Source organism: Hylobates moloch, unplaced genomic scaffold (genome assembly GCF_009828535.3).
Source record: "Hylobates moloch isolate HMO894 unplaced genomic scaffold, HMol_V3 SCAFFOLD_4, whole genome shotgun sequence".
NCBI classification, from domain to species: domain Eukaryota; kingdom Metazoa; phylum Chordata; class Mammalia; order Primates; family Hylobatidae; genus Hylobates; species Hylobates moloch.
Genome location: NW_026652279.1, coordinates 101,267,538 through 101,280,699, shown reverse-complemented (window position 1 = coordinate 101,280,699; position 13,162 = coordinate 101,267,538). Strand labels below are relative to the sequence as shown.

Sequence of the window (13,162 nt, the reverse complement as noted above, 5' to 3'; positions counted from 1 at the left end):
GGCAGAGCTAAGCAGCACGACATACAGAGGTCTTGGTTTTATACAGAACCTTTAATTGCAAAGAACTTGAAAGCAGCCATGCTGGGGGTGGCAGTGGAGAACCCACCACACCCTCCCCTTAGTATTCTTCACCTTCTTCAGCCTCAGCTTCCACGGAATCCACGCCCACCTCTTCATAATCCTTCTCCAGAGCTGCCAGGTCCTCGCGGGCCTCGGAGAACTCCCCCTCCTCCATGCCTTCTCCCACGTACCAGTGCACAAAGGCCCGCTTGGCATACATGAGATCGAACTTATGGTCCAGGCGGGCCCAGGCCTCCGCGATGGCCGTGGTGTTGCTCAGCATGCACACGGCCCGCTGCACCTTGGCCAGGTCTCCCCCAGGGACCACTGTGGGGGGCTGGTAGTTAATGCCCACCTGCCAGAGAAGAGGAAGAAACAGTCCGTGAAGCTTATATCAAACCTAGAAATGGTGGTTACTTTTCCTCGAACAGAAGACACCCTGTAGGTGAACAGGAGAATTCTCAGTTCACCCCACAAATGTCACTAAGCCCTTCTCTGTGCCAGGCAGGGTGACAGTTCCAGACAACATATGTTGCCCAGGCTGGCCTCAAACTCCTGGGCTCAATCGATCCACCCACCCCAGCCTCCCAAAGTGCTAAGATTACAGGCATGAGGCAGCATGCCCAGCATTTTTTTTTTTTTTTTTTTTTTTTAGGATACGGTACTTTCTAGATTCTTGTGCCCCTTTCTTGGGTGGTAGAATTCATATGGAAAAGGTAGGTTGAAGTTAGAAATTTTATGGGCATTTTGGGGAATCTTGTAGGTGGTGTATATATTTTATTTTAACTTGGGCATTACTATAAACTGCTTCACTACATCCTTCACTCCACTGTCTCATGGAGGGTTTGATTTAAAAAAAGAATGAGTTTTTTGTGATGAAAACAGCAGCAGGTGCAGTGGCTCACACCCATTATCCCAGCTCTTTGGGAGGCCAAGGCGAATTGCTTGAACTGAGTTTGAGACCAGCCTAAGCAGCATGGCAAGACCCTGTCTCTACCAAAAATACAAAAAAAATTAGCTGGGCATGGTGTTGTGCACCTGCGGTCCCAGCTACTCAGGAGGCTGATGTGGGAGGATCACTTGGGCCTGGCGGGCAGAGGTTCCAATGAGCTGAGATCCCACCACTGCTTGGGTGACAGAGCAAGACCCTGTCTCAACAAAATAAAAAGGCAGGGCACAGTGGCCCACGCCTGTAATCCCAGTACTTTGGGAGGCTGAGGCAGGTAGATATGAGGTCAGGAGATCGAGACCATCCTGGCTAACATGGTGAAACCCCGCCTCTACCAAAAATACCAAAACAAAATTAGCCGGGTGTGGTGGTGTGCGCCTGTAGTCCCAGCTACTCAGGAGGCTGAGGTGGGAGAATGGCGTGAACTCGGGAGGCGGAGCTTGCAGTGAGCCCAGGTCACACCACTGCACTCCAGCCTGGGCGACAGAGTGAGACTCCGTCTCAAAACAAAAAACAAAAAAACCAGCAACATCTTTATTTCTCTTCTGGGAATCCTAGTAATTTTGGCCTGGGTTTGCCTCAGACACAAAATCTGTCCCCACCTTCAGTGACACAAAAGAAACCTTGCTGTCCTCTTTCAGCTTTATCAATAGTTGGTTACTAAATCTTGTGGCATTTCTCTGTTGGGCCTGTGCATTCCTGTGCTGTGCTTTCCCTGCTGCCTCTGGCTCAGTCCCCCACCGCCTCTGTTGGGGGAGACCACTGAAGTTGGTTCTGACTGGGATTTCCTACTGTGGGTGTCTCTTCCTCTCCTTCAGGGGTTAGCACAGCTGCTGGACTAGCCACCTAATTTTGTAAGGTCTTGTCTGAACACAGCCAGCACACCCCTTCATTTGCAGATTGATTTTGCTATCCAACAGCAGAGTGGGGTAGGTGTGACAGAGGTCGTGTGACCTGTAAGGCCTAGAATTTGTATGATCTTGTCTTTTTTTTTTTTTTTTTGAGACAGAGTCTTGTGCTGTCACCCAGGCTGGAGTGCAGTGGGGTGACACCTTCTCACTGCAACCTCCACTTCCTGGGTCCCAGTGATTCTCCTGCCTCAGCCTCCTGAGTAGCTGGGATTACAGGCACCCGCCACCACATCTGGCTAATTTTTGTATTTTTAGTAGAGACGGGGTTTTGCCCTGTTGGCCAGGCTGGTGTCAAACTCCTGACCTCAGGTGATCCACCTGCCTTGGCCTCCCAAAGTGCTGGATTACAGGCATGGGCCACCATGCCCATTCAATTTTTGTATTTTTAGTGGAGAGCTGTGATCACCACACTGCACTCCAGCCTGGGTGACAGAGTGGGATTCTGTCTCAAAAAAGTAAATAAATAGGATCGAGCACAGTGGCTCATGCCTGTAATCCCAGCATTTTGGGAGGCTAAGGCGACCAGATCACTTAAGGCCAGGAATTTGAGACCAGCCTGGCCAACATGGTGAAATCCCTTTACTAAATACACAAAAATTAGCTGGGTGTGGTGGTGCATGTCTGTGGTCCCAGCTACTCAGGAGGCTGAGGTGAGAGACTCATTTGAGCCTGGGAGGCAGAGGTTGCAGTGAGCGGAGATCACACCACTGCACTCCAGCCTTCTCAACAAAACAACAAAAAAAAAGTTAAGTAAAGCTCATCACAGATATATAGTGTAATGACTCAGAAAGAGAGTTCAAAAGACATCATTGGGCCAGGTGCAGTGGCTCACGCCTCTGACCCCAGCACTTTGGGTGGCCGAGGTGGGTGGATCACCTGAGGTCAGGAGTTCAAGCCCAGCCTGGCCAACATGGCAAAACCCTGTTTCTACTAAAAACATAAAAATTAACAGGGGGTGGTGGTGGGTGCCTGTAATTCCAGCTACTTGGGAGGCTGATGGAGATTGCAGTGAGCTGAGATCACACCACTGCACTCCAGCCTGGGCGACAAAGCTAGACTCTAGCTCAAAAAAAAAAAAAAAAAAAGACATCACTGAATTATCACTCTGGTTCACTAATTTATGCCCACTCGCCTAGCCCATGGAACAGGGGTAGTCTCCTCAAAGGATGCGGGCCTTCAGGGGCAGCATTACTCTGTGTGTCTGTTGCTTGCTGAAAGGTACAAGTACTCCACATCACCCAGTCATACCTTAAATCCAGTCGGGCACCAATCCACAAACTGAATGGTGCGCTTGGTCTTGATGGTGGCGATGGCCGCATTGACATCTTTTGGGACCACATCCCCCCTGTACAACATGCAGCAGGCCATGTACTTGCCATGGCGAGGGTCACACTTGACCATCTGATTGGCTGGCTCGAAGCAGGCATTGGTGATCTCAGCCACGGACAGCTGCTCGTGGTAGGCCTTCTCGGCTGAGATGACCGGGGCGTAGGTGACCAGGGGGAAGTGGATGCGGGGGTACGGTACTAGGTTGGTCTGGAATTCCGTCAAGTCCACATTCAGGGCTCCGTCGAATCTCAGGGACGCCGTGATGGAGGACACGATCTGCCCAATCAGGCGATTGAGGTTGGTGTACGTGGGACGCTCGATGTCCAGGTTGCGCCGACATATGTCATAGATGGCTTCATTGTCGACCATGAAGGCACAGTCAGAATGTTCCAGGGTTGTGTGGGTGGTCAGGATGGAGTTGTAGGGCTCCACCACGGCCGTGGAGACCTGGGGGGCCGGGTAAATGGCAAACTCTAGCTTGGACTTCTTGCCGTAATCCACTGAGAGCCGCTCCATGAGCAGAGATGCGAACCCAGAGCCAGTGCCGCCCCCAAAGCTGTGGAAGATGAGGAAGCCCTGTAGTCCTGTGCACAGATCCGCCTGAGAGAAACCAGACAACATGAACCAATGCCCGTGGAAGCCACACCACCAACCTCCACCAAACCAGGGCCACTTCTCTGCCTCTGAAGACTTGATATGGATTCAAGTCATCCATAATAAACACACAGTACACTCTGAAGCAAAGAAAAGCAGACAAAGATCTACAGACAAATCACCATGCATACTTCAGACTAAGACCACTGCAGACTCAATAGGACTCAAGATGCTGGTCTAAGTTTTTTTTTTGAGATAGAGTCTTACTCTGTTATCCAGGCTGGAGTGCAGTGGCATGAGCTCTGCTCAGTGCAGCCTCTGCCTCCTGGGCTCAAGCCATTCTCCTGCCTCAGCTTCCTGAGTAGCTGGGACTACAGGCAGGCACCACCACGCCTGACTAATTTGTATATTTTTAGTAGAGACAGGGTTTCACCACGTTGGCCAGGCTGGTCTCAAACTCTTGACTTCAGGTGACTGCCCACCTTGGCCTACCAAAGTGTTGGGATTACAGGCGTGAACCACCAGACCCGGCCAAAGTGCTGGTCTAAGTTTTGACAAAATGACCTCCCCATCACAACCCAAGATGTATCCTCCTGTGCAGGACAATGGTCCCATGAAGCCTTCTCTTCTTACCAGTTTGCGGATCCGGTCCAGGACCAGGTCAACGATCTCCTTGCCGATGGTGTAATGGCCTCTGGCATAATTATTGGCCGCATCTTCCTTCCCGGTGATCAGCTGCTCTGGGTGGAACAGCTGCCTGTAGGTTCCTGTGCGCACTTCATCTACAAAAGAGATGGTATGTACTGTGAATCTTTAAGGCCTGTACTCAACAAGATGGACACATTCCAGGACTGTTCACTTCTACAGAGTACATGCTGTTCAAAGTACATGACCTACATGTTGTAAGTCAACAGCAGCAGTGTCTGGTAGAAAATGTCTCTGTGTGATAACCAAACTGTGATTTATGACTCTAGGAAGTGAAACTCAGCTTGCAGTATAAATGTTAGCACAACCAGTTCCCAGTGAAGGGAAATAAGCTCTAGCACCCCCACATAGGTAATTCTACAGGTCTATAATTCTTTCCTACATGTAGCTACATCAAAGGCTGTAAGTTAAAAACTCTTACAAACTGGGAAGTCACCAGGTCAGTGCGACTTCTGCAGGGCAGTCCCATCAGGGCACCCTGTGTGGCCTGGGCCCCACAGGCTTTCAGGTGACACTGTCATCTCATGTGGGGCCACTGAAAGGGGCTGTCTCTTTGCATCTCTTCTTGGAAACTACCTTGGGCTTCTAATCTGGAGGAAGCAAATGACTGTTCTGTACTTAACCTTCTATGCCTAAGATGCAGGTCAAGACTCTCTTGCACCAGCATAAGAGAGTGCACAGCATTCAGGAGGAAACCAGTGCCCTTGTGCCCTGCAGGCAGGGCCACCTAAACAGGGCTGAGGCAGCCACGACAAAATCTCCCCACAGCCCATCTTACTGCTGGCAAAGCAGCTTTTCCCTGTAGGTCAGGTTTTCCTAAATTAGGAGCCGAGTCTCACAGACACTTTAATCACGAACCTTTCAGTTTATCTCTTAACACCATGGGCATATGCTTCTCTATCTCATACCTTCTGCAGGAGGATTCAAAGGAGCCCACATGGGGCCTTACCAATGATGCTCTCCCACCCTCCTAGGAAAGCTGCCATCCAGAGCCTGAGCACCTACCGACCACAGTGGGCTCCAGGTCCACAAACACTGCTCTGGGCACGTGCTTGCCAGCCCCCGTCTCACTGAAGAACGTGTTGAAGGAGTCGTCCCCGCCACCAATGGTTTTATCACTTGGCATCTGACCATCGGGCTGAATTCCATGTTCAAGGCAGTACAGTTCCCAGCAGGCATTGCCGATCTGGACACCAGCCTGCCCCACGTGGATAGAGATACACTCGCGCTGTGAACCAGAAGGTAAATGTAGACCCATTCATTTCAAGGTAACTTGAAGCTATATGGCATGCAAGATATTCTAATTTAATATTTGTATAGCGCTTCAGTATCTGGTGCTTTCACAATTGATATTTCCTAGGAGGGTTAGGTGACTGACCCCTTTATCCCTGTTAAAACTTACTTGCTCTAAATCATCCTAGCTACTAAGTTCCAGAGGTAGCCCTAGAACCTAATGTTTGCCACTACACAAAAGTTACATTATTTAAAAATTTGGAAGCCATGTAATGTCAATAATCAACTCCACATTATAGCCAGTCACAGTAATGCTCTGAAGAATACACAGCAGTTTTTGATTATGTCCTGATCAAAGGATAAGGTAATTGGGTTGGGTAAGGAAATAGACAGTGGGTCCCAGGTCACTGTGGTCCAAGCCCAGGTGTTCAGTATGTGTCCTCTCTCTGCCCGCCCCCCCCCCCCCCCCCGCCGATCTACCCTCCATCATTCACCACCTGCTCTGTGCTCCCAGAGGCTGACTCATGAGGACAGCATCAGAGGCCTTCCTTGTCCTCTGGCTTCATGCTGGTTAGGTCAATGACAGGCAGCACCAGGAGACCAAGAGGCTGGAGGAGAGTGGCGTCAGGGTACTCTTCCCTTGGCCCCTTCCTGCTCAACTTTCATGGATGATCCAATCCCTCCATCAAGGCCACACTTTTGGCAGGTGGCCCTCTTCATAAAGTTACCCTCTCAATTTTTTGTAAGCACTCCCTCCCCTCCACCCCCTGAAGCCTAGGAGTATAATGGCTCCCAGATGTCATCAGTGCTGGGACACTGCACTGTCCTTTGGTGGTTTCTTTAAGCCCTGCCAAGCCGGGTGTGGTGGCTCATGCCTGTAATTACAGCACTTTGGGAGGCTGAGCTGAGATCGCTTGGGACCAGCTTGAGACCAGCCTGGGCAACTATGAAAAATTTTTTGTTTTTTTTTTTCTTTTGAAACAGAGTCTCACTCTGTCACCCAGGCTGGAGTGCAGTGGCACAATCTCAGCTCACAGCACCCTCTGCCTCCCGGGTTCAAGCAATTCTCTTGCCTCAGCCTCCCAAGTAGCTGGGACTACAGGCCACTATGCCCAGCTAATTTTTTGTATTTTTAGTAGAGACGGGGTTTCACCGTGTTAGCCAGGATGGTCTTGATCTCCTGACCTTGTGATATGCCCGCCTCAGCCTCCCAAAGTGCTGGGATTACAGGCATGAGCCACAGCGCCCGGCCGAAAAATTTAAACATTAGCCAGGTGTGGCAGTGCACACCTGTAGTCCCAGCTACTCAGGAGGCTGAGGCAGGAGGATTGCTGGAGCCCAGGGGTTCAAGGCTGCAGGGAGCTGTGATCATGCAACTGTGCTCCAGCCTGGAACAGAGCTGTTATTGAGCCGTCTCAAAAAAAAAAAAAAAAAAAAAAGATACTTGACAAACCACGGCCACGGCTATTCAGACTTGGGACTTGGAAATCTATTCTTTATGGGAATGCATTGGTTTTTTTTTTTTTGAGGCCGGGTCTCTCTCTGTCGCACAAGCTGGAGTGCAGTGGCACCATCATGACTCACTGCGGCCTCCAAGTCCTGGGCTCAGCTGACCCTCCCACCTCAGCCTCCCGAGTAGCTGGAACCACAGATCCACGCCTCCACCCCGGGAATTTTTCTATTTTTAGTAGAGAAGGGCTTTCACCATATTGGCCAGGCTGGTGCGGAGCCCCTGACCTCAGGGGATTCCCCGCTTCCACCTACTGTCTGAGCTTTAATTCCTGATCTGACCAATGTCCACAGCCCCAGCCTGATGAGCAAGGCTCCTGCGGGTCCTCAGTGGTTTCCAGCAGGACAGAGACATTTGGTGACTGGAAAGCGGGAGCAGCGCCCTTCTGTCTTCAGGAGGCGACACCACTGTTTGCTCTCTGGGGGACATGGCACGGTCAATGCTTCCTATCCACTGACTCAAGGCTGGCAGCTTAGTCTAAAACAAAAGCTGCCGTCCCTGCCCTGGAGCCCGCAGACCCAGTAGACGAACCCGTGTTCTCGTGTCCCGCCCTGGGCCCCGCGTCCTTCTCTGGCCTCCTCTCTGCACCCCGGCCCGCAACAGCATCCCTCTGTCCAGCCACCTCAGGAAGCCAACTTCGTCCACCCTCCAGCCTGGGCGTCTGCGGGGTGGGAGTGACCTGGCCTTACCATGCTGAGCTCCTCCGCTGCCGCAGCCCAGCGCTACTACTTTACCTCAACCGCCGCTGCAGCTGTGCACGCCCAACTACAGCCTCCCGCCGCCCGCTGTCTGGGATGGCCTGCTGGTGCCAGGCCACCATTGGTCCAGAGCTCCTGGGAGGAGGGCCAAGGCTCGGATCCTAGTTTCAATTGGCTGTTGTGCAACCCACGTAGTGGGGACGCCCTCTGATTGGATGCAGGATTGGCGGGAAGTCAGCGGGCTCAGACAGGGCCCTCTGATTGGATGCAGGACTGGCAGGAAGGCAGTGGGGTCAGAGGGCAGTGCGTGGGCTGAGACGTTTCCAGGGGTCTTCTGACCGGGGTTGGAGCATCTACTGCCTCTTTGTGGGTGGAGGAACATTGCTTTGTAAGTAAGCTCCCAGCCTTGCAGTGGCTTGACCACGAACTTGTGCAGCTGCCTCCTCCCCAGTTGCCCCAGGCCGGTTCCTCTGGAGGTGCCTTATTCAGATCTTTGCAAACATGGCCACCTTTGAGAGGCCTTTGCGGCATCCACCCAAGTCACAGCAGCACGGCAATCACCCCACCCTCCCACCCAGCACCCGGGAAGTGGCGGGATTCGATCACTTTTGTGATCTAAAAGGAAAAAGTGAGTGGGTTTCAGTGGCTCACGTCTGTAATCCCATCACTTCGGAGGCAGAGGCGGGCAGATCACCTGAAGTCAGGAGTTCGAGACCAACCTGGCCAACATGGTGAAATCCCGTCTCTACTAAAAATACAAAAACTATCCGGGTATGGTGGGTGCGCCTGTAATCCCAGCTTCTCGGGAGGCTGAGGCAGGGGAATTGCTTGAACCCGGGAGGCGGAGGTTGCAGTGAGCCGAGATCGCACTGCAGCCTGGGCGAGACTCCGTCTTAAAAAAAAAAAAAAGGAAGAAGCAGAGGTAAAATTAATATAAGTGGAGAGGTTGGGCCGGGCGCAGTGGCTCAGGCCTATAATTCCAGTGCTTTGGGGGGCCTCTGCCGGAGGATTGCTTGAGGTCAGGAGTTTGCAACCAGCCTGGGCAACGTGGTGAGACCCGTCCTGCCCCCGTTTCTACCAAAAATAAAAAATAAATAAAATTAGCTGGGCATGGTGATGGGTGCCTGTAATCCCAGCTACTTGGGAGGCTGAGGCACAAGAATCGCTTGAATCCGGGAGGTAGAGGTTGCAGTGAGCGGAGATTGTGTCACTGCACTCCAGCTTGGGTGACAGAGGGAGACTCCGTCTCAAAAAAAAAAATACAGTTTATTTGGGTCAAGTTTGAGAACTGCAACCCTGGAGATGGAAGTTGCCTTGATATACACTCTAATTAGCAGCAGTTGCAAATAGGTTTTTAAAGGAAAAGAAAGGGCAGTTTCTGAAGAATTTTACAAATAGAGACAGAGTCTTGTTGTGTTGCCCAGCCTGGTCTTGAAGTCCTGGCCTGAAGGGAGCCTCCCACCTTGGCTGGCCTGGCCAGAGGAATGTGTATTAAAATAACATAAGCTATTTATTGGCTCTGTGTTGTCTTTTGTATCACAAATTCTAGTAACAGGAAGATAAAGCTAGTCAGGAACAAAATGCCTTTACACAGCTGCTGGGGCATGGGTATGAGGTGTGTGACTGAAGTCCCATATTCCTGTCTCTCTGGGCCTGATACATTCTGCACACCTCGCATAACTCAAAGTGCTTTGAACAATTCTCTTTTTTTTAGTGAGAGGGAGTGGGTTTACGGCCACCAGGAAAGGGGAAGGCACAGCCCTGTCCTGGGAAGAGCAGAGTAGGGACACAATACCCATTTTGGAGGAGTCTGGAACAGTCACCTGATTCTTCCTTGTTTATTTATTGTTTATTTATTTATTTATTTTTTGGACACTGGTTCTCACCATATTGACCAAGCTGAACTCAAAACCCCTGGTCTCAAGTGATCCCCATGCCTCAGGCTTCCTTGTAGGCTGGGACTACAGGCATGTAATTCTTCCCAGTTTGATTCTTCCATTTCTAAAGATCATCTTAACAGTGTGTATTCAGTTCTGAGAAAAGGCCTGGAGGAGACATGCTGGCTTACCCCCAGCTCATCACCAGGATGCAGCACCCCATCATGGCATCTCCCTAGAGGGTGGCCAAGCAGGCCCTTAACTTGCCGTTCTGAGAGGAGAGCAGAGAAGAGAGAGGGAGCTCTCCCAGTGGGATGGGACTCATGAGGTCCAGGAGTTGAGACTTTTCTTTGGGCTTTAGGGACATCTGAACAGTGCGATCAGGTCTGCCCTTAGAAGGATGTTTTGGCACAAGGAGGAGGGGCAGGGAGGGAGTTCTGTGGAGAGCCAGGGAAACCAGAGGAGGTCTCTGGCGCCCTGCCTCTTCTCCCCAGAAGGGTGAATCCTTCCGTCTTAGTTGGCTCTAGGTGCCCTAAAAAAATACCATCGACTGAGTAGCTTAAACAACAGAGTTTTATTTTCTCACAGTTCTGGAGGCTAAAAGTCCCAGAGGCCTCTTGTCCTGGCTTGCACACAGCCACCTTCTCACCATGTCCTCCCACAGGGTGGGGAAAGGCAGCACTCAAGCTCCCTGGTCTCTTATAAGGACACGAATCCTTTTGAATCAGGGCCCACCCTTATGACCTCACATAATCTTCATCATCATTTCCTTATAGGCCCCGTCCCCAAATACAGTCACATTGGGGATTGGAGCTTCAGTGTCTAATAATGAAGGGACACAGTTCAGTCCACAGCCCTCCCCTTCCTCAGGGCTCCAACCACATCATGCACAGAACTCAGCTGTAGCTCGTATCACCCGGTGCTCTTCAGTACAGTCACGCATCCCTCAGAGGCTGGGATACGTTCTCGGAAAGCCATCATCAGGCAATTTCGCTGATGTGAGAACATCATAGAGTGTACTTAGACCAACCTAGATGGAGCAGCCTACTGCACACCTAGGCCACATGGTACAGCGTATTGCCGCTTAGCTACAGACCTATACAGTAAGGATTTGTGTATCTAAACATAGAAAAGCTAAAAGAAAAATAATGGTATTATAATCTTATGGGGCCATTGTATATGCTGTTTGCTGTTGTCTGAAACATCATTATATGCCACATGACTGCAATATTTATTTTTCTGACTATAAAAGTAACACATATTCCCAGTAGAGAGTGTGGAAAATTAACAACAAAATATTTATTCTACTGTAAATAACAAAAGAAAAATTGAGTCTTGGATGTGCCCATTTTTACTTTAAGTTATGATTCCATAACTGACTTGTAGTAAACAGTATTTCTGGCCCCTAAGTATTGCTGCCTTGTGTATTTTATTTAGTATACAGTACTAAAAAACAGTGTTGTCAATTATTAAATCCTTGCAGTAAGTCAGCTAACAAAGTTTACATATAGCCACTACACAGGAGCACAGATTATTTCCTCTTTTGCTCAGATTCAAACAGGCTTGAGTGACAACTTGAGGACAAGGACACTTTGCCAAGATTTTACGCAGCAGCTGGTGGGGCCAGAGAGGCAGCATGGTGCGGCAGGAGAATGAAGACCTGCACAAGGTAGGTGGCTCGGTTCTGGGTGAGAAAGGCTTATGAGACTTTGCAGAGTTTTGTAAGGTTGAGTTCATGCAGATGTTTAAAGACCTCCTTGGGACTCCTGCTCGTGGACTGTCCCTGCTGCATGCAGGACACCAGGGCCAAGCCTGGTTCTAGGGACCAGCTGGTTGCTGCATAGCTTGTGTCAGCTGGCCGAGCTTGGCTCCCAGTCATGCCTGCCTACTAGCGCCCTGCCTGCAGCAGACACCCACTTCACAATCATCTGCCATCTCCAGTTCAACCCCACAAAGTAAGCAGCAACTCCTCCACCCCTGCCAATTTTGAATGAGGAACTATGTCTGTGTTATCTGCAGTGACACGCTGTGCCTGACACCAGTGACTCCGCCTTCTCTCTCCACCATGCGCCTACTCTTAAAAGGGGCATCTTTGTGATGACAGGGAGCTGCAAAAGAGACCATTTGTTAAAATGTGGGTAATTCCCCCATAACTCCTTCATAAATTTGGTTTTTAGTAAGATATGTGAAACTTTATGTTCAAATGCCAGTATAGTAATAACACAAGTAGGTTCTGTTTTCTAAAATACATTCATTTATACACTTAAGTCCTTGGACCTATAGTCTGTGATCTGTCCTCTAAAATGTGCCAGATTGTAAACCCAAATTGCTTCTTAAGATCATCTGTAGTGTCATTCCCCTGCATGACTCGTCTGGGACTGCAGCGTGGGCTGGGTGGTGTCTCATTGCTTAATGTAGTTACAATAACTCTGAGCCGGGCAGAGAGGCCTGGGGAGGCCTTTCCTCCCCGTGGGGGAGCTGCCCTGTCAGCTTGTTCCACGTCTCCTCACTTCCAGTCTTAGTCCAGCAGATGTGACAGTGACTAAACAACCAGATTATTGACCAGATTGGCTGCAGGGAGGTCAGGGTCATCAGTGCAGCAAGTGGTAAGGTTGATGTCAGTGCAGCTGACCTCACGGTAAGTCCCACTGTGGCTCTCCACCCAGGGAGACTTTGATTTAAATCTTTTTCTTTCTTTTCTTTTTTTTTTTTTTTTTGAGACGGAGTCTCACTCTGTCGCCCAGGCTGGAGTGCAGTGGCGCAATCTCGGCTCACTGCAAGCTCCGCCTCCCGGGTTCACACCATTCTCCTGCCTCAGCCTCTCCGAGTAGCTGGGACTACAGGCGCCCGCCACCACGCCCGGCTAATTTTTTTGTATTCTCAGTAGAGAGGGGGTTTCATTGTGGTCTCGACCTCCTGACCTCGTGATCCGCCCGCCTCGGCCTCCCAAAGTGCTGGGATTACAAGCGTGAGCCACCGTGCCCGTCCTAAATCTTTTTCTTCTTAATTTTCTCTTCTTTCTTTCTTTTTTATTTTTTTAAGAGGTCTCACCGTTGTGCCCAGGCACTGGTCTGAAACTCCTGGGCTCAAGTGAACCTCCCACCTCAACCTCCCAAAGTGCTGGGATTACAAGCATGACCCACCATGCCTGGCCCAATTTAAATCTTAAGTACTCTGTGTGTGTGTGTGTGTGTGTGTGTGTGTGTGTGTGTGTCTTTCTATTTCCGCTTATGTTTAAGTAACTAGATTGAGTGTCCAAATGCTTTATTCACCTTTGCAGTTGTGTAGATGCCATC

The 13,162-nt window shown here is 50.3% G+C and overlaps 1 protein-coding gene across 1 annotated transcript; it reads right to left on the bottom strand.

Moving 5' to 3' along the window:
• Positions 1-32: 32 nt before the first annotated feature.
• LOC116467188 (tubulin alpha-3 chain-like) lies at positions 33-8,060 on the bottom strand. Its single transcript, XM_032150728.3, has 5 exons — positions 7,981-8,060; positions 5,554-5,776; positions 4,477-4,625; positions 3,169-3,849; positions 33-415 (listed from the first exon to the last, which is right to left on the bottom strand). The coding sequence occupies exons 1-5, from the start codon at positions 7,981-7,983 to the stop codon at positions 119-121; spliced, it is 1,353 nt and encodes a 450-aa protein (XP_032006619.2). The 5' UTR covers positions 7,984-8,060; the 3' UTR covers positions 33-118.
• Between the last annotated feature and the right edge of the window lie 5,102 nt (positions 8,061-13,162).

What these genes read in the sequence shown, in the direction of transcription:
- LOC116467188 (XM_032150728.3), bottom strand. An exon ending in TGGACCGGATCCGCAAACTG is followed by an intron (nt 3,850 to 4,476) that starts GTAAGAAGAGAA and finishes GGTTTCTCTCAG; the next exon opens with GCGGATCTGTGCACAGGACT. An exon ending in GGTGCCCGACTGGATTTAAG is followed by an intron (nt 416 to 3,168) that starts GTATGACTGGGT and finishes CTTCTCTGGCAG; the next exon opens with GTGGGCATTAACTACCAGCC.